The sequence below is a fragment of the Dromiciops gliroides genome, chromosome 3, assembly GCF_019393635.1.
Source record: "Dromiciops gliroides isolate mDroGli1 chromosome 3, mDroGli1.pri, whole genome shotgun sequence".
NCBI classification, from domain to species: Eukaryota; Metazoa; Chordata; class Mammalia; order Microbiotheria; family Microbiotheriidae; genus Dromiciops; species Dromiciops gliroides.
The window spans coordinates 320,552,337-320,572,523 of NC_057863.1; the positions used below are offsets into that span (position 1 = coordinate 320,552,337).

Below are 20,187 nucleotides of genomic sequence, written 5' to 3' on the forward strand. Positions count from 1 at the left end.
TTCTCCGTTCAAAGACCTCAAATAACACTTTCTTTTGCCTTCTGTATTATGGAATATCATAGATATCTGTGTGTCATATAAATTTGTTTTCTCTGAGACACAAGTAAGGTTTATGAAGGCAGAGAACAATTATTATCTGCTCTTCAATTGAAGTATGATAGGGTGTTTAAGAATTATTTATGAATTAATTTTTGTGTTCTAGAAGCTCATCAGCTAAGTCAAATCTTTGGAAAGGAGGTTATTTAGTTTATTTTGTTGAACTAGAGGTTGGGGACAGGGAACCTTTTCTTTCTCCTACCCACCCATAGAAATACATCAAAAATTCAAGTAAATATTTCTTTGCACAACCTTTAAAACATGAGTAAGATAATGTATTTTCAAGGAATATATCAAAACATTCTCCTTGGCCATACCTTGTGGAACATGTGATGTTGTATGAGGTTCACAGAGTCTAGGAAATGGGACAAGGGTTCTGTTTAGGGGGTGGAACTTACTGTGTGCTCTGGCCAGGTACTTAAACATAACCTTGCTTCGATTCTGTTTTGGCATCTTGAATTCCTGATGATAATCACTGCTTCCCTTTCATTCATAGGAGCATGATGATGATTAAAGAGATAGCTTAGCTAGTGGACATTACACTCTGTGTAAGAAAGGTACTATGTAAACACTGTCAATTAAATTCCTTTTTGAGAGATCTCCTTTGGATCCTAGTAGGTCCCATCTAAAATCATATATTCATTTAAAAGCAAATCAGAGTTAGAGCCTGGTCTTTTCATAGTTCACATATTAATAATACATGTTCTGAAACTGTTAGGATTCTTGGATATTCATCTTGAATTTTTGTATCTAAACATTTTGTCCTTTGAATATATAAGTAATTTATAATATTGGTCATTTCCAAAAATGTACTTAATATAGGAATGAGTCTTATAAATAAAGTTACTTCCTGGGTCTTGTGTGCAACTAACTAGTTTTTTATTAGTAACTCAATTTTTTTCTTTTTTTGGAGGGAGTGGCAATCACCTTAAAAGAAAAAAAATGTCTTGTGGATTCTCTGTTCTGCCTGTATTTTTCAATTTGTCAATTTTTTTAAAACCTAAAAAGTAGATGTGGTATAGTAGAAAGAATTATAGATTTGATGTCAGGACCTCATTTTATATCCCAGCTCTGAGACTTACCACCAGTAAAACTTTGGACAAGACACTTAAATCCTCTGATCTTCACTTTCCTCATCTGTAAAAGGAGAGAATGGACCAGAAGCCATCTAATATCCCATCTAGCTCTAAGTCTATGATACTATATCTATTACCATTCTACAACTAAGTAACTAAATGATTTATGTAAGAGACTCTTTTTTTTTTTTTTAGTGAGGCAATTGGGGTTAAGTGACTTGCCCAGGGTCACACAGCTAGTAAATGTTAAGTGTCTGAGGCTGGATTTGAACTCAGGTCCTCCTGACTCCAGGGCTGGTGCTCTATCCACTGTGCCACCTAGCTGCCCCTACGTAAGAGACTCTTATTGAGATTTGCAAGTTGTTCTCCTATTACAGGAAGGATACAATTTCAGTGGACCGAAAAGTGAGACCTCAATTTCTTACCATGGTAATTGTGTAAGAGGAATGGCTTACCTTTTACACTTCTGTGCCTTCTCCTAGAATAAGAATCCTCAGCTTATGTGTTAGCATCACTTATATATAGTTGGTGTGGTATTTACTTTGGTTGTGGTTGTGGCTTGTTCTTTTAGGGGAGATGCAGGAAGCAAGAATCATCATCAGGGAAAACATATTTTTTTTAATTGTAAATAAATAGCTTACCTTCAAGCACCTATACCTAGACTTCCTTGGAGTGCGCAGAGTAAGAAGAAGTGAAAATTGACGAGTGTTGTATTCAAGTGAATCATCACTCAAAAGGCCAAAATTGAGGAGTAGAAACCTTTCTTCCAGACCCACAATTACTTCTCCTGATCACTTCTATAGTCAACCACACATGTTCACAGCATTACGAATGGAAACCAAATTCAATTAGCGCCCATTTTGTTCAAATTACTGGGTTCAGCTTGGAAAAGTATAGTTTGAACAGTCACTCCTCTCATCACTGGAGCTACTTATAAAGCTTGTATATTCTAAAGGGCTAAATTGTAGTGATGTTAAGCATTCCTAAGTGTGGTGTGCTCCATCAGACTGAATAACATTTTCCTAAAGATAAGATGAATAATGATAAGTCCAGGAAGTTAGATGATTTCTTTTATTTTTTAAAAATTGTATTGGTTTCTTTTGTTTTTGTATCTCTTGTTTTTGTATCTCCAGCACCTAGCACAATGCCTGGCATACACAGTAGGTACTTAATACTTGTTGATTGATTGACATCTCCTTCATTTCCAAATGTATCCCTCTAACCTTCCCTGTCCAATGAAACATCCCTTGTAGTAATAATAATAATATAAGAACATGGGGAGGAAGGAATCAGTTTAAGAAAGCAAATTTACTTAACAATCAAGGGACTATAGGCAGGAAACATTTGTTAATTGATAAATATGAGCTAGAACATCAGTTATTTTAATTTGCATTTCTCTTATTTATTTATTTTTTTGCTGGGGCAATGGGGGTTAAGTGACTTGTCCAGGGGCCACACAGCTAGTAAGTACAAGTGTCTGATGGCTGGATTTGAACTCAGGTCCTCCTGAATCCAGGGCCAGTGCTTTTGCCACTGCAACACCTAGCTGCCCCATTTCTCTTATTTTTAGTTTTCACACTCCCCTACCTCTTCAAAAAATGGAGGGAGATGCATTTGCTCATGTCTTCTTAAGAACCAGTCTTGGTCCATTATGGTTATACAACATTCAGTTTCTTTGGAAACACTGATTTCTTTGAGTATGACTGTGTTATGTTACCTTTGATAGTTATAAGGACTAGACTTGTGATTTAATTCATATGAAAGAACTCCCCAGGTGAGCAATGTCCCTTTACTCATATAGGTTAGTGCCTTTTCTGTACTTACAGTCTTAGAGAACTGCCCAGAACTGAGAAATTCAGTGATTTGCCATGGTTCACATAGCCGTTATGTATCAAAGGCAGGACTTAATTTAGGTCTTCCTGGCTTCAATGTGAGCCCATCGTGCCAAATCTCTTCTCTACATTTGATAAGCCACTAAAACACTCTCAGACTGTGGTATCCAAAAGCAATGAGAAGAGAGAACTGGAAGCCTGAAATCATCATGAGGATTGCCCTTAGAAAAGTTTGTGGCATTCCCCCTCCCCCAAGGCCCGTGTCAATTATCTGGTGCAGAGTTCTGCAAACCTAAAGAGGAGCTCTAAGAAGGAAAGCTAGAACAGGTACTTGCTTTAGTTTCCTTCTTTGCCAACTCCCTGCCAAATTCCGATGAGCAATAAAGCTAAGCCTCACCATCTGGCAGGCCAAAATGCAGAGTTTATCCTTAATCCTGATTATATGTTTTGGGTCTGATTAGTCATTCTATTCCACCCACCCACCCACCCACCAGCTCAATAATCATTCTTGCTTTCCTTTGAATTTGCACAAGGGACAAAAGAGTTTTGGCTGGGCTAAGGTGCTTGGGGGTGGTTTTATTTATTTTTCCTTTCTTAAGCACAGATGCCCTAGCTTTTTATGTTTGTAACCACAGTGATGTATTCCTTATGAACCAGCCTTACTCTTCCCCTATTTGCATCTCAGGTCATGGAAATAAAAGAACCAACCAACAAGTATTAAGTGTCTACAATGAGCCCGCACTGAGCTTGGCCCTAGGAATAAAGGGGGGAGGGGGAGAAGCATACATCTGTGCTTTCCAAGGTCTTTACAATCCATCCAGGGATATAAAACAACAAACTAAATATTTAGATTATAAACCCCTTGAGAGGAGAGAGATTGTTTCTTTCTTTGTATTAGTATACTGTTAAGGGCTAAAATTCTAGCTAGTCTGGTCTAAAATATCCAATGAGTGGTCGCCAATAAATTCTAAGCTTTAGCAAGAGTTAGACTTTTAAGCGTTTATTAAGGAGAATAAGAATTTTGGTAAAGAGAGAGAAAGGCCTAGATTCTATTCTATTAAAGGGAGAGCACATTTCTCGCTCCCTTCTCCGCCAGAGTCCAGAGTAAAGAGCGCGAGACTGAGCGCCAGTCTCTTCCTTCCTCCTCCCACTAGCCCGCGTCACTTCCTGACTCCTGGTCTTGCCCTCAAAGACCTTCGCTTCATGGGCAGAACCCTTCTACAGTAAGTCTCCAGCAGGTGGCGTCATTCCAATCATTACAATACCCAGCATCTGGCCTATTGCCCGAGAAATAGTAAAGGCTTAATAATTATTGATTGATGTATTGCTATAGTTATCTGTCTCACTCCTATAAGATCATAGGATTTCGGGGTTGCGAGATACTTTTGAAATAATTTGTTCTTACCCCCTTATTTATAGATGAAGAAACTGATAGCCAGGGAGAAGTGACTTTGTTTGAGGTCACACTGTTTCTGGTTGAAAATCCTATTAACTGCTTATTAAGCTCAAGTGTGGATTCACTCACTAATTTTTTTTTTGTTAAAACCTTTCCTTGGATAAATAAATCCGCCCGGCCTTTGAGTTCTGTCTTGTACACTGGTAAATTGAGGCGTTCCTTTTGGGGTGCCTGCAGACTGAGTTCCTTGAGAGAAAAGACTGGTTTTTGCTGGTTTTGTTCATTTCCCCAGTACTCAGTGCAGGGCCCAGCAGATAGCAAATGCTTGTTTGTTGACTAACTATATGAATAATGCTTGCAGAGTAGATTAAGGTGATCACATTAGTCTTCTTTTCAGAGTAATAAGAATAAGGCACAGGACATGTTACCAAAGGGAACAATTTCCCTGTGTAGAGACCATATTACAAGGAAGTTATTTATCATCATCCTACATTATTTCTACCAAATTCCCCTCTAAAACCATTCTGAATGACAGTTTTCTAATTTTAAGTTGTAGAAGAACCCTCTTCCTGACTTTATCTGATGCTACCCCCATTTCTCCCTTCTTAAATTTATCACTTAAAACCACAACAACCTTTGTTCAGGTTCTCATCACTTCTGTTTATACTACTGAAATAGCCTCCTAATTGGTCTCCATGTACCCATTCTTTCCTTTTCCCAATCCATCCTTCAACAGCTGTCAAATATGATGTTCTTAAAGCATGGGTCTAGCTGTGTCATTTTTCCTGCTCAGGAAGTTTCAGTGGCTTCCTATTGCCTCTATAATAACTACTAATTCCTCTAGTTGTCATTTAAAGACCTTTCACAATCTGGCTCCAATTCTATATTTTCAGATTGGTACACATTATTTCTTCTTGTTCACTCTGTGTTCCAGTAAACCTGGGCTATTTGCTATTCATTCACAGCAGTCTCTGTGTCCTCATGTACATGCAGCCTAAAATGCTGTTCTTCCCCCTGTAGCTCCCTTAAAGGCTCAACTCATTCAAGAAGTCCTTCTTGAGTAGCCCCGTCATTTGTAGATAATTTTGTGTTTATTTTTTGTGTGTGCTCTTTTTATTATCTATGAACAGATGTTATATTCTTCTTTCCACTCCAAAAGAACAGGCAGCACTGCCTTGCTCTTTTAATTTATATCCCCAGCATCACTTTGCACAGTGCTTGACCCATTGCAGGTACTCATCACGTGCTTGTTAGATTGCTCCTTCATTTTCCCTCTATATTATGCTAGCATGAGCCTATGAAAATATTTTATCATTATTCTCAGCTATTGTGTATTGAATGTTTAAGCCTTCTAATATCCCCATATTTTTGTTAGGTAATTGCTTTTTTTCTCAGAGTAATATTTTATGCTTGGCTTTTTCACTTGATTACAGAATGGAGCTCACCTTTGAGGTATGTGTAGCCTGAAGCCATGAAAATTATTACTATGGTAGATTAAATGGGTTTTGCTCTGTTTGTAGCTCGGCCCTTGACTCGATATCTACCTGTTAGGAAGGAAGACTTTGATCTGCGGAGCCATGTGGAGACTGCTGGCCCCAATATAGAAACCTGTTACCATGTGTCCATCACAGAGAAGACTTGTAGGGGTTTCCTCATCAGATGGGGTGGAAAAATAAAAACCTGGAAAAAAGGTGGTTTGTTTTTGACCGAAACAAACGAACGTTCTCCGATTATGCAGGTGTGTGACACAATATTTCAACCCAGTGATTGCAAAAGCCTATTTTTTTGTTTTGTTTTGCTTTGTTTTGTTTTGTTTTTTAGTGAGGCAATTGGGGTTAAGAGACTTGCCCAGGTCACACAGCTAGTAAGTGTTAGGTGTCTGAGGCCGGATTTGAACTCAGGTACTCCTGACTCCAGGGCTGGTGCTCTATCCACTGTGCCACCTAGCTGTCCCCTATTTTTTTTTTAAGAAAGAAAGAAAGAAAATGAGGTAGCATTGTTGTCACAGTCAACTTTAGCCTTCTGGCCTTGGTCCTGAAGCTTTATATTAAGTTGCTAGAATGTAATTTCTCTACCTCTTTTTTTCTTGTATCATAAAAAGTTTAGTTTGCTAGTTCTACATGTTATAGAATCTCATAGCTGAAAGGATCCCTTAAGTTATATAATCCAATGCTATTGTACAGGTTGTTGTTGTTTGTCCTTCATTTTAGATAAGGACCAATGAATGACATCACAATGTTGAAGTAAAATAGTGGATGATGGGTGATGTCTTAAACCTTGCACATGGATTGGATTTAAGTGAGGCAGAGTTGCACCTCTTCCAGAGTCATCAAAAGTCCAGTAGCAAAACAAAAGTCAAGACAACTGGTGATGGCCCAGGATTCAGTGGATGAGATTGAGTGACTTGCCTAAAGTCATGCAGTAATTAATGGCAGAGCTAGGACAAGGACCTGTGTCTCCTGACTTCTGTCTGGTGCCCAGCAGTGTAATGAAGTTACTCAAAAGAAGTTAATGAAATTGTGGGCTCATTAATAAACAAATGATGTTTAGAACAAGAGAAGGAACAGTCCCACATTATTCTGAATAGAGATTTCTATATCTAGAATACTGTGTTTAGTTGAGGCACTCTGTTTTTAAGAACAGACATTAATAAACTAAGCTGACTCTACAGAGGGCAATCTGAATAGTGCAGGACCTCAAAATTGTGTCTGGCATTTGGAACAAATGAAGAAATTGGGAATATTTCGACTGAATAGAAAAGATTTGGGTTAGGAACATGATGGTTAGTCAGATTTTTAAAGGGTTATTATATAGAAAAGATGGTTTACTGATTTTGTTTTTCTCTACATCAGCATTTTTTTGTGTTCTGGGCTCCTCCAAAAGGCTGGGGAAAATTATGGACCTCTTCTCAGAATAAGTTTTTTAAATGCAAATGTTTACCAAGAAATCAATTATATAGAAAGATAATTCCCTGAATTTTTAAAAACCAGGTTTAAGGACCCCATATCTAAAGAGAATGAGGATTTAAAGGTGCAAGTTACAGGTATATGCATTTTGAGTCAGTATAAGCCACGTCCAACAAAACTTTCTAAAAATGGAAGCTGTGAGTTCACCTTCGTGTTCAAGAAGCAGCTAAATGCCGATTTTGGGGAGCTATTGAAAGAATATTTCATTTTACTGTGTTGTTTGTTGGTAGGTTGTACCAGATGTTCTCTAAGGTGTCTTCTCAAACATTTCAGTTTTCATGGTTCTGTCAGTCTCTCACGTACAAAACACCCTTTGAGACTTTATTGCCTTCTGAACGTTGTCTTGTCTAGAAGATAATCTGAATTAATCATAGTCTTAAAATTGGAAGGAACCTTAGGAATCATCTACACTTTTTATTATCTTTGACAGGATGGTTGTCTAGTCTCCACTTGAACACCTCCTGTGATGGGGACCTTACATCCTCCAAGGATGCCCCTATACTCTTTTTTTTTTCTTTTGAGAAAGCTATAATTATTAGGAAGTTATTTCTTAAATTGAGCCACAATTTTGCACTGGCTAAACCTTTAGGTAAATGAACACCTCTTTGTTCCAGACAGATTGGCCTAACCAACTTAAGGCTCTCTTGGGAGATACAGAGTCACCAGGTATAATGTCTTCTGGGGTTTAACCACACTTTGAGTATAGAATTTCTTAGGTGGGCGTGGTAGATAGAGCATTAGGTTTGGAGTCAGGAAGACCTAAGTTCAAATCTAGGCTCTGATACTTACTAACTGTGTGACCTGGGACAAGTCATTTAAACTCTGGCTGCTTTGCTTTCCTCAACTATAAAAGAGGAAATAAAAATAGGACACACTTCCTAAGGTTGTTATAAGGATAAAATGTATTAACATTTGTAAAGTGTTTTGCAAACTTCAAGTGATCTTTAGATGCTTATTATAACATAGCATATTCTTAAACTAGCGATTATTATAGCTGATGTTTTGTGATGCACCCTCCCTCCTCTCTCAATCAAGGAAGCTCCTTAGTACCCATACACTTCGTTATGTAAGCTTCTACTTCCTCCCTTTCTTCAGCCCTCTGAAATCTTTTGTGTGATCACAGGAGATTGCTTTTAAAATAAATTGCAACAGAGAAAGCATCTCTTTTCCCCACCTGTGAATTTAATCATCAAAGGCGCTAAAGTGCCCACTTAGTCCTTGAACTACAATTTAACATATATGGTGGTAGATAAGCAGTCAGCATTTGGAATTTTGAGTTAGAGAAGGGGGAGTGAGTAATAATTTTCTTTCAACTTTTCACTTTACCCTTCCTTGCCACATGAGGACACATAAGCCTATTCATGAGAACCCCTTCTTCCTCATATGTCAGTATTATTTATCTTATACATGGATTATGTAAGCAATTAAGATTCCCTTCTAGTGTCTATTTAAAATAATAAAATTGTTAAAGTATAAATAGGAGCAGTGGTTCTATTAGCTCCTTTCCCTGTGATATAAAACACAGTGGTTAGTACTGAGTGGAATTTGTACTCCTACATCAGAAAATGGCCTTTTAAAGTCATCAGAATGGAAAATATTTTTTATATTTGTCATCTGCCCTACTTAAGTCATAAACAATTAGACAAGTTTAGTTGACAGTGATGCAGCTTGTTTATAAAGTCTATAATAAATGAACTGCCCCAAGTTTATTTTAAAACTTAACAAATAACCATTTTGAGCATTGACTGTGAAGTCTATCAAGAAACAAGTGAACAAAAAAAAAAAAGAAAAAGAAACAAGTGAACAGTGTGTGCAGTGGGCTGTGGAAAGAGCACTGGATCTGGAATTAGAGGACCTGGGTTCAGACGCCAGCTTTGCTGCTGTGTGACCTTAAATAAAAAGTCACCCTCTCTGGGTCTCAGTTTTCTCATTTGGAAAATTAAAGGGTTGGACTGGATCATTTTTAAATACTAGATAAATTTTAAATTTTAAAACTGGGTAACTTTTCTTCCAGCTTTAAATTTTGTGATCTTAAAAATGTCACTAAGTAACTCAAATTTTTATGAATTGTTTTTAGTAGCAATAAGAATGGGGCAGCTAGGTGGTGCAGTGGATAAAGTGTTGGGCTTTGGGTAAGAAGAAATTTGTGTTTGAATCCTGCCTTCATCACTTACAAGCATGTGCCTGGGCAACTTGACTGAGCAAGTCACTGGTCCTCAACTTAGAGAATGGGTGATATCTTAAGTAACTTTAAGGAAATGTAGCCATCATGTGGCATCATTGTAGCCTCTAGCTATGATCTTGAATCCGTGATAGTGATAAAAAGGAGGCATGGGATGGTATTTAGTTAGGAACCAGAAGTCCACCATGAAGAGTGTGTGTGTGTGTGTGTGTGTGTGTGTGTGTGTGTGTGTGTGTGCGCGCACGTGTGATAGGTTAGAGAATCACAGTAACATGTGAACTAATTCAAACTCCCAATCCATAGGATTATAGATTTATAGCTAAAAAAGACCCGAGAAATAATTTAATCTAACTCCTTCATTTCATAGATATGATCATTGAGGGTCAGAGAGGTGATGAGGCTTCCTCAAAGGCCCATAGGTAGCCAGTGACAGAGCAAGAATTTGAAACCAGATGTTCCAAATCCAGGGCTCTTTCTACTGTACAATGAATCGATCATGTTTTCCTCAAAAGGGCTGCCTTGTTTTAGCTTTAATTTTATATCTTTTTAAAAGATGGTATCATGAACAACCTTTTTTAGTTAGTATAATGAAAATGTACTCCTTTAAAAAAAGGAAATGTTAATTCAGTGCCTGAATATGCATAAAAGCAGACATAATAAAATGTGCTAGTCTCCTACTTGCCTCCCCCAGTTTTCCAAAAATAACATTTTAAAACACTTTCTCATGTAACAGTCTTAACTTGTCCTCATCTGTACTTTGCTAGTTTTTCCCATTCATCAGTCACTCAGTTAATCTAATTACCTGGGTTTTTACCTTTAGCTTCTCTTCCTTCCCTCCCCACACTCCCACGCCCCTGGTCTAATTAAGCTGTATGATTCTGAGTCTCTGAACCTTTCATCTCTTTTCCTTTTCTCAAGATGGTATTCTATAGTTGGATTACTACTGACACTAGTATTGTCTCTCTTCCCCTCAACTTCGGTAATATGGAATCACCTTCAAAGTCAGGCCTTAGAACATTTATTGGAGAGCAATGAGGCAGACAACCAACCAGGCCAAAACTCAAACTAGACTTTAGCCCTTGTCCTGACTCCCTTATTTATTAAAAGCTGTAGTCCCTCCGCTCTTTGTTGCCCGTTGTTGCACAAATTCCAAGACTTCTCAGAACCTCAGCAATCCATCTATGCCCTGATAAGAGCATGATCAGGCTGCTTATGTCTCTATGCAGCCACAGATCTTCCCCAAGTATACTAGGGATTCCCCCGCCCCCCGGTTTCGAATTTATATGCTTTATCCCTTCTTTTATCATCACCCCCAAACCAGGTTAGTTAGCATTTTAACATTTTAATTTACATGTCAACTCATCCCTCATCAAAGGTTTGCTTAGCTGTCTAAAATAACTTTTTATTTTATTAGCTGTCTAAAACTTTTTAACTCAAAGGAATTTCCTTATTTCCTAGTCCTCAGCTTCCTCCAAATGATATGTTGTTTTTGTACTTCTCATTGTGTTATTTCAGTCATGTCCAAACCTTTGTGACCCAATTTGGGGTTTTCTTGGCAAAGATATTGGAGTGGTTTGCCATTTCCTTCTCCAGCTCATTTTACAGATGAGGAAACTGAGGCAGACATGGTTAAGTAACTTGCCCAGGGTCATACAGCTAGTAAGTGTCTGAGGCCAGATTAGAACTCATGAAGTCTTCCTGACTCCAGGCTCTGCACTCCATCTATTGTGCCACCTAGTAGTAATAATAAATAACTAGCTTTTATATAACACTTTTAATGTACCAGGAACAATGCAAAAGTGCTTTACAAATACTATGTCATTTGATGCTCATAGAGTTGAAGAAACTGAGGCAAACAGGTTATGACTTGCTCAAGGTCACACAGCTGGTCAATGCCTGAGGCTAGATTTGAACTTAGATCTTCCTGACCTCAGGTTCAGCACTCTATACACTATACTATATCTTGTGTTATATATTAGGAAGAGATTGAATATGTAATTATTATAGGCTAATAGTTATTTTGAATAGTGCTGAATGTAGTTCAGTTTAGGAGACAAAATTTGACCCAGATTATTAAAAAGAAAGGAAGGAAGGAAAAAAGAAATGAACAAAGAAAAAGAAAGGAAGAAGAAAGAAAGTGTATCAACTGCGTTAAAGATCTTTGCACTATCCTTCCCTTTTAAAGACACTGTTTAATAATTCACTTTGCCTGACCTCTAGTGGCAGTATTTGCAAAACCCTGGAAGCAGTATCCTGTAAAAGAGTGATGAGTTCAGGATCCCATATTCTAATGTGGAAAAGGTACAAGATGGGAAATATTTATTAGTAAATGATAAATATAATGGTTTAAATTAGATGATAGTAAATTACCTAGGTAAGAATGAATTTAGGAGTTTGTTTTCTAATAAATATTTAGTGTCTAATACAGAAAATAATATCCTAATGATTAATGGTTTTTAATTATAAACTCAAAAACAATTCCCTTTAATAAAATATATTAAGAAAGATATGAATTCACAAGATTCGATCAAATATCTTACTCTGACATTAGAGAGGCAGCTTTTGAATGCACCTGAGAAATATAACATATAGTGGGCATGACAAAGTGTATGCTCAGCACATTCAAGTGTAAGTCGATTTATATGGGCTGTATCTTAGGTGCTAATTTACTGAAGAGCATTGAAAGTTTGTTTGGTTCTGAATTAATGGATTCGACCTCAAAAATGTCTTTTAGAATTAAAAACAGAAGCTAAAGTACAATGGATGATATTTTTGGTATGAAGTGAGCATTCTTTAGAATTATAATTAGGTTAAAAATTGTTCTTTATTTTTTTTTCATGTCCCATGCAATGATACTGGGCTTTGGTTTTCTCATCTGTAAAATAAAGGCGGGGCTGATAATAATTTATAAGTTCTATTCCAGGCTAGAATTCGATGATTCTAAATTGGTTTTCATAACATAGACTACTTTGGAAGTATGATGAAGACTATGGACCCTTTATCACAATGACATTTTCAAAAATTCATAACTGAAATAAACACTAAATTTCATTTAGAAGTTGTTGAAAATAAATATTTTTCCCCATCTAAGTTCACAAACCCCTTAAATATATCCACTGGCCTCTTGGCTATCTAAGAATCCATTATCTAAATCATTTGTTTCTCTGTGCTATCTGATTATGTTTACAAAATACCAATCCCTCTCATTGCAGATAAGCATGAAGCTAAATTAAAAGGAGTGATATATTTTCAAGCCATTGAAGAAGTCTATTATGATCACCTCAAGAATGCATATAAGGTAAATTACATTTGCAGATTTTCTACTGCTTTACCTTTCCAATACATAATAGAATTAGAGAAAGGATTTTATTTTCTTTTTTGATCTTCCTTGAACAGGTGTCATTATTGATCAGAATGTTAAAGAATTAAAGAAATATCGACCAAAAGAATTCATCTTTATTTGTGGGCCCAGTTTTTGGGAAAAATAGATAACTTTAGCTTTTTTACTTTGAGAGTCCTGTCAAACCAGCTCCTCCTTGCAAGGTCTAGCCAATAGTTATCATATAAGAGGAAAAAAAGAATTAAGAGCAAAATCAATCAATTTACCATGCAGCCCATGTGCATCACTCCTATGCAGAATCTTAATAATCCAGAGTGTGAGAAAAGCCTCCCTGGATTTCATTAACACCAGGAAAGAGCTGAGGGAAAGCCCTATGTGAAAACTAAAGCAAAGGTTAGAAAAATGTTCAATACTTCAAAAGGGAAAGAAATATGTAAAAGAAAAGTTATAGCAACATAAATTTTATGATTGAGAGCCTTGAAGGGAGAAAGAAGCCCTGAAATTTGTGTCTGCTTATTGTACTAACTCCTATCTGATGACCTTCATTAAAATTATTTACTTAATATTCTTTTTCTTTTCTCCTTTTAGAGTCCTAATCCATTACTCACCTTTAGTGTCAAGACACATGATAGGATCTATTATATGGTGGCTCCATCCCCAGAAGCCATGAGGATTTGGATGGATGTTATTGTTACTGGAGCAGAAGGTTATACCCATTTCATGTTGTAATGAATGGATGCAGCGGTTCACAAGAGGGCAGATTGCAATAACCTTATACCAGAATTAAGCCATATTCAATCCCAGTTGGAAAAACTCCAAGGAAGAAGAATAGCATTCACATACATCACTTTACAAAACACATGTTTGGAACTCCATTATGTATTGACAAGAGGTGTTTTGTTATTTTCACTTAAGACAATGGACTCTAATTCATAATTTGATCATAACAATGGCAAAAGGACTGAAGTTGCTGCAAGAAGGAAAACATTTTGTTTTGGAATGACCGCAGCACCACCAGCATTTATAAGGCAATTTTCTTAAAAACTTTTTATGTGAGTTGTCTTAGTGAAAGACCAGGCTGTTTATAAGTGTTTGTGTGTATGCATAAATACGAAATTATTTTAGTCTCTGAACCAAAAAATACATCTATTTTTAATATGTAGCATTTGACATATTAGTAACCAACTGGCTCTTTTTTTTTTAAAGAGTACTTTCCTATCATGTATTTCATAAATTAATACCACGGAAAAGGAGGGAAGGGTGGGAGACAAGAAGAATTTAAATGGAGATTTAAATCCTCTGTAGCTGAGTATTTCACCAAAGCCAAAGATTTAATATTGATATGCCTTCTACTTCACAGCAATTCCAGGTGATGACCCATATTTTGGTTCTTTGTAATAAGACAAAAAGAACTTCTAACCTTTTAATAATATTAAAATGCCATAGGATGTCTCATAAGCTGGTTTCAGAATATTACCTTTAACATACACTACGGCTGTAACTATACTGGGTAGTCTTCTTTGGGGGGGGGGGGGTCAAATGGTCCATAACTAAAGGTTACCCCAACCCCAATTAGTTACATTTCTATGAATCCCATAACTACTTCTGGGACCCATTAGAATAAATTCCTACCCCATATCCCTAGTATGAACTATTGTATTTACCAAGCATACCGCTTTTAAAAAAAACTTTCAGGAGGAGCAATCTGTTAGAATTCTCACAGTAGAGCAATCTTAAATGAAGAGCTTATTCAATGGAATCAACTTTGAAGACTTTCTAATCCCTGTGCTGAGGTCTTTGGTAATCATAACAACTCACATAGCACTTTACAGTTTCCAGAGAGCTTTCCTCACAGTGACCCCATGAAGTCATTAGTACAAGTATTATAGTATTATCGTCCCCATTTTACAGATGAAAAGACTGAGGTTGGGGGCAGCTAGGTGGTGTAGTGGATAATGCACCGGCCCTGGATTCAGGCGTACCTGAGTTCAAATCTGGCCTCAGACACTTGACACTTACTAGCTGTGTGACCCTGGGCAAGTCACTTAACCCTCATTGCCGTGCAAAAAAAAAAAAAAAAGACTGAGGTTAAAAGGTTGTCACTTTACTTAGGGTCACATGGCCATGGAGCAGCAGAGCCAGAAACTGATTCTAGGTATTCTGACTCCAAACCTAGGGCTATATATCTATCCACTGTTTATGGCTGCCCCTTTCTCAGACAAACCAAAGCATTTTTTTTTCTCTTCCTTACATGCTTTTCTTTTATTCTAGCTCCTGCCTTTTGATTAGAGCCTTCCTTAATAATGTATAAAGTCAGTTTGTTGAGTTTTTCATCACAAACTAGACTAAGATTAAAATCAAAGGTGATTGATAGTAAGAGGCAAGGGGGTCTGTTTAAAAAAAAAATGAAACTCAACTCATAATGTGTTTTAGGAGGTAAATCCTTCTTTTAAGTTAGCCATTGCATTTTTTATAGTGTTAAAGTCCATTTTTATTGAATAAAACTTTGACTTCAGGCAAGTCATCTACAATACTTTTCCAAATGTCCGTCCTGATGGTCTGGGTGGATTTGTGCATTTGTGTGTATGTATATGCATTCTGTTATTTAGTGGAAATTGGTAAATGAGTAGCAATAGAAAGTAATGAATTTACCTACAAGTACAATATGGAATTAGTAGAATTAAAGTTTTTCTTCTCAAAATCTGTCTGGCATGAATGGATTTAAATTTATATTTGAAGTCTCCATACCTGGCTGCCTGATTTTGCAACTGGATGACACAAGATTTTACTTGAACAATGAAGGACAGAAGTGTTATTGCAGAAGTTTTTTGTGCTATTGCTGTTAGTCTTTTACAAACATCACAACTAAAAATTGTACGATTTAAGACAGTAAAATACAATATCCTAAAGTTTATTGATTCATATAAATGTATCACTCATCTATGGTATACTTTGCCTTCTCCATGAAGTTATACAAGTTTTCTAATCAACTTTTACTTGCATGATTAAGTAAATCCATTTATATGTGTTTTGTTTTTTGTTTTGTGGGGCAATGAAGGTTAAGTGACTTGCCCAGGGTCACACAACTATTAAGTGTTAAGTGTCTGAGATCAGATTTGAACTCAGGTCCTCCTGAATCCAGGACCGATGTTCTATCCATTGTGCCACCTAGCTGCCCCCCCGTATGTGTTTTTAAATAAGCTGTTTGGAGATTTTAAATGTTAGCCTGACCTCACATTTTAAAATTGATTTGTCTTTGCATTTATTGGAAGGAAGAACAGTAATTGTCCATTCCATTAATATAAAGGAAAAAAGTAGTTAGCACTTATACAAGGTTTGCAAAGTAATTTTCAAATATTATGTCATAGAGAAGCTAGGTGGCACAGTGGATAAAACATTGGCCCTGTTTTCAGGAGGACCTGAGTATGACCCTGGGCAAGTTACTTAACCCTCATTGCCCTGCAAAATATATGTATGTATGTATATGTATAAATATTTATATATTATATATTATATGTGGATAGATAGATAGATAGTCATTTTTGTCTTCACAACAATCCTGGGAGGTAATTACTATTATTTCAGATGAGGAAATTGAGGTAGACAGGGGTTGTGACTTGCTCAGGGTCACATTGTTAGAAAATGGCTGAGGTTGGATTGGAACTCACATCTTCCTGACTCCAAGTACAATGCCCATTGGTTACCTCTTTCTAAAAAGAAAAAATCTACTTGGAAGAGTCTGTTGTCAATGTAGTATAACAAAGAAATGCTCCATGTCAGTAATATCTTTACAAACAGCAAATAGAATTTTTCAGTATTATACCTCACTTTATTATCTATTCCTTAATGTAAAGATACTAGAGGTATTGAAATATTTATACATATTCAATAGGATTGGCTTCTCCAGTAGAATATAAAATATATGCGGGCAGCTAGGTGGCACAGTGGATAAAGTACCAGCCCTGGATTCAGGAGGACCCGAGTTCAAATCTGGCCTCAGACACTTGACACTTACTAGCTGTTTGACCCTGGGCAAGTCCCTTAACCCTCATTGCCCTGCAAAAAAAGAAGAAGAAGAAGAAGAATATAAGATATATGAGAACAGGTTTTTGTCAGTCATTCAGAGCCAGGCTCTGTGCTATATTCTGGGGATACAAAGAAAATTCAAAACATTATCCATGCCCTCAAAGAGCTCCCATTCTAATAAGGTAAATAACATGCTAATAACCATGTACATATATCTGCGGTCTGAATGGGAGGTGAATCTTATTTTATTTTATTTTTTTATTTTTTGTGGGGCAGTGAGGGTTAAGTGACTTGCCCAGGGTCACATAGCTAGTAAGTGTCAAGTGTCTGAGGTCAGATTTGAACTCAGGACCTCCTGAACCCAGGGCCGGTGCTTTATCCACTGCCCCACCTAGCTGCCCCCGAAGGTGAATCTTTAAAGGAAGGATCTGTAGAAGTCCTGCAGAAGCTGGAACAGGAGCAGTTTTGCTCAAGGAGTCTGTATCTCTAGCTATGTTTAGGGAGCAGACTTAAATCTTTACTGCTAGCAAAGTGAGATGTATTTACCCAAAAAGTTCTAGATTGTACAGACTTTTGTGAGGCTGTGTGGGATGATAAGATCAGAAACCTAGAGCTTGAATGGACCAGAGGCCATCTATATCAAACCCCTCATTTCACAGATGAGGAAGCTGAAGTTCGGGAGCCTCCCTAACAGGCCCAAGGTCATGGAGGTGGTAAGCATCAAAGGCAAGATTAGAAGCAGAAGAACAGGTCCTCTGAATTAAGATTTATGTTCTTTCGGGGGCAGCTAGATGGTGCAGTGGATAAAGCACCGGCCCTGGACTCAGGAGGACCTGAGTTCAAATCTGGCCTCAGACACTTGACACTAGCTGTGTGACCCTGGGCAAGTCACTTAACCCCCACTGCCCCACAAAAGAAAAAAAAAAGATTTATGTTCTTTCTACTGCACCATTCTAGATAGTCAGCAAGAGAGGCTGCATGACCTAGGGGCAGGTTTTGCCTTTGATACTGTATGACCCTGGGCAAATCCTTTAGCCTCCTTGTGCCCCCAGACATCTCCCTAAGACAAGGACCCCTTTAACTGTTACTGAAGCCTATGGAGTCCTCCTTAAAATAATATGTTTGAATACGTAAAAGAAAATGTATAGATTTACAAAGGAAACTAATTCTATTAAGATATAATAATAATTATTATTTTTTTTAATTATGGATGCCTGGTTAAGAACCCCTGATCTAAGACTACAAGTTGTAGAGTAGTTAGTTTGCTCAATGAGTCAGTGATATTACAGGTTGGGTCTCCCATAAAAAAAAACAAAACAAAACAAAAAAACCTCCTTTAGAACAGCTGAGGCTTGCAAATGCACCTATTCCCAAGTCTTGCTACAGCTATGCAGGCACCAGGAAGTATGAAAAAAGCAATGCAGGCCTTAGTTTGAGGAGTTGGTATGTATAACAAGTTTATTTCCCTAAAACAGGCTCATCTGCTTAAGCCACAGTTTGCAGCTACCACATAAGAAAGAAGTGAGCCTTTTTCCTTTCAGTTATGGCAATGAGCATTCAATACTAGAAGTCCACTACCTATGATAACACAAAAGGAATGTGTTGGTTAATTTTTAGCCAGTCACTGCCAAGAAACAACATTCATCGTGATTAGCTATAATCTTTCTTGCTGGTTTCCTATATTTAGTGATGGTAGGTGAAGAACTGTGTTCAATTTTCTCCTCTTGAAAAACTATCAGGGGCAGCTATGCGGTACAGTGGATAAAGCCCTGGCCCTGGATTCAGGAGGACCTGAGTTCAAATCCGACCTCAGACACTTGACACTTACTAGCTGTGTGACCCTGGGCAAGTCACTTAACCCTCATTGATCCCCCAAAAACCAACCAACAAACAAACAAATAGTGCTGTTTTGTTAATTGAATATGTGAATTACAAACAAGTCTATTCTAGTTCTAGGGAATATACCACCTCCTAAGTAGCCTAATAATTTTTAATAATGGAATAAAATTCTTCCAATTCCATGTGAGCCAGAGAGCTTCCCTGTGCACTTCTAGGTTCAGAAAGCAGCAAGGTGGAGGGAGAACTGCATTTAGAGTCAGAGGACCTTGGTTTGATTCTTGAATTTGCCACTTAATGCTTGGACCTCAGTTTCTCATCTGTAAAAGGAGGAAATTGGATTATATAGTTTCCAGGGGCCCTTCCAACTCTAAATCTATGCTCTTATGATCTTCAAGAGAAACAATTAAATTGAACAAGTATCCATGGGTGAGAAAAGAGGAGCCTGCTTTTTATTTTGCACCTGTATATAATGACTGGACTAAGGGTATCAGTTAATATATACAGTGGCTCTTGGTCAATTTAGAGCTGAGCTGGAAAGTGAAACATGGACCAGCAGGTGGAGCCACTGAGCTGAACATTGCAATACTGTTATCTCAGAAGGTATAGTTATTAACTCCATTGGTGCAAATTACTATCTGTCCATGCTTTCTAATCCCATGTGATTCTTTTTCCATGACCTTTCACAAATCACCCATAGAGATCATACCCTATTCATTGCCAGCCTTTAATTGAGTGGTTTATTATTCCATAGATACCAGGAGAACACATGGCCCATCCAAATCCCTCCATATTGCCATATCTAGCCCACTTCTTTTTCAGTTTGTTTCTGCATTATGCACAACTAACCTTCAGACAATCACTGGAAATAGCGTGTACTACAGTCTATTTACACCTATATGCATCTTTAAATATTCCTTTTGCTCACCAACAATTTTGATTTTTCAGAAATCACATTGATTTATAGACATTTACAGGCATAACTAGGATGATATTAATATTGCAAAGATGGTCTTTGAAGCAAGGAGCAGCTTAGAATTCCTGAAAACCCATATTCCCAAATCTAGTCTACTCTTTTACTCCTATTTAATTCAGGGACCAGTCCATTGTCCTTGTTCAATGCCTGTCTAAGATTTTATTTGCACACACACACACACACACACACACACACATATATATGTCAATAAGTATTTATTAAGTGTCTACTCTGTGTAAGGCATTGTGCTTAGTGCTGAGGATAAAAAAAAAAGGCAAAAACAGTCTGTACCCTCAAGCAGCTCACAGTCTAATGGTGTGTGGGGATGGGGAGACAACATGCAAACAGCTACGTATAAATGAGATACAGAACAGATAAACTGGAGGTAATCTCAGAGGGAAGGCAATAACATTAAGGAGGCCCAGAAATGCTGCTTTCATATTGAGGGGTTTTTAGCTTAG

General features: G+C 37.3%; 1 protein-coding gene across 1 annotated transcript in view; it reads left to right on the forward strand.

The window, feature by feature from the left end:
- Window positions 1-15,739, forward strand: part of PHLDB2 (pleckstrin homology like domain family B member 2) — a 118,318-nt gene extending 102,579 nt beyond the window's left edge. Inside the window, 4 exon segments of the mRNA XM_043997054.1 lie at window positions 5,921-6,082; window positions 6,085-6,138; window positions 12,761-12,846; window positions 13,477-15,739. Coding sequence (XP_043852989.1) covers window positions 5,921-6,082; window positions 6,085-6,138; window positions 12,761-12,846; window positions 13,477-13,617 — 443 coding nt within the window. The 3' untranslated portion in view covers window positions 13,618-15,739.
- Window positions 15,740-20,187: the final 4,448 nt, after the last annotated feature.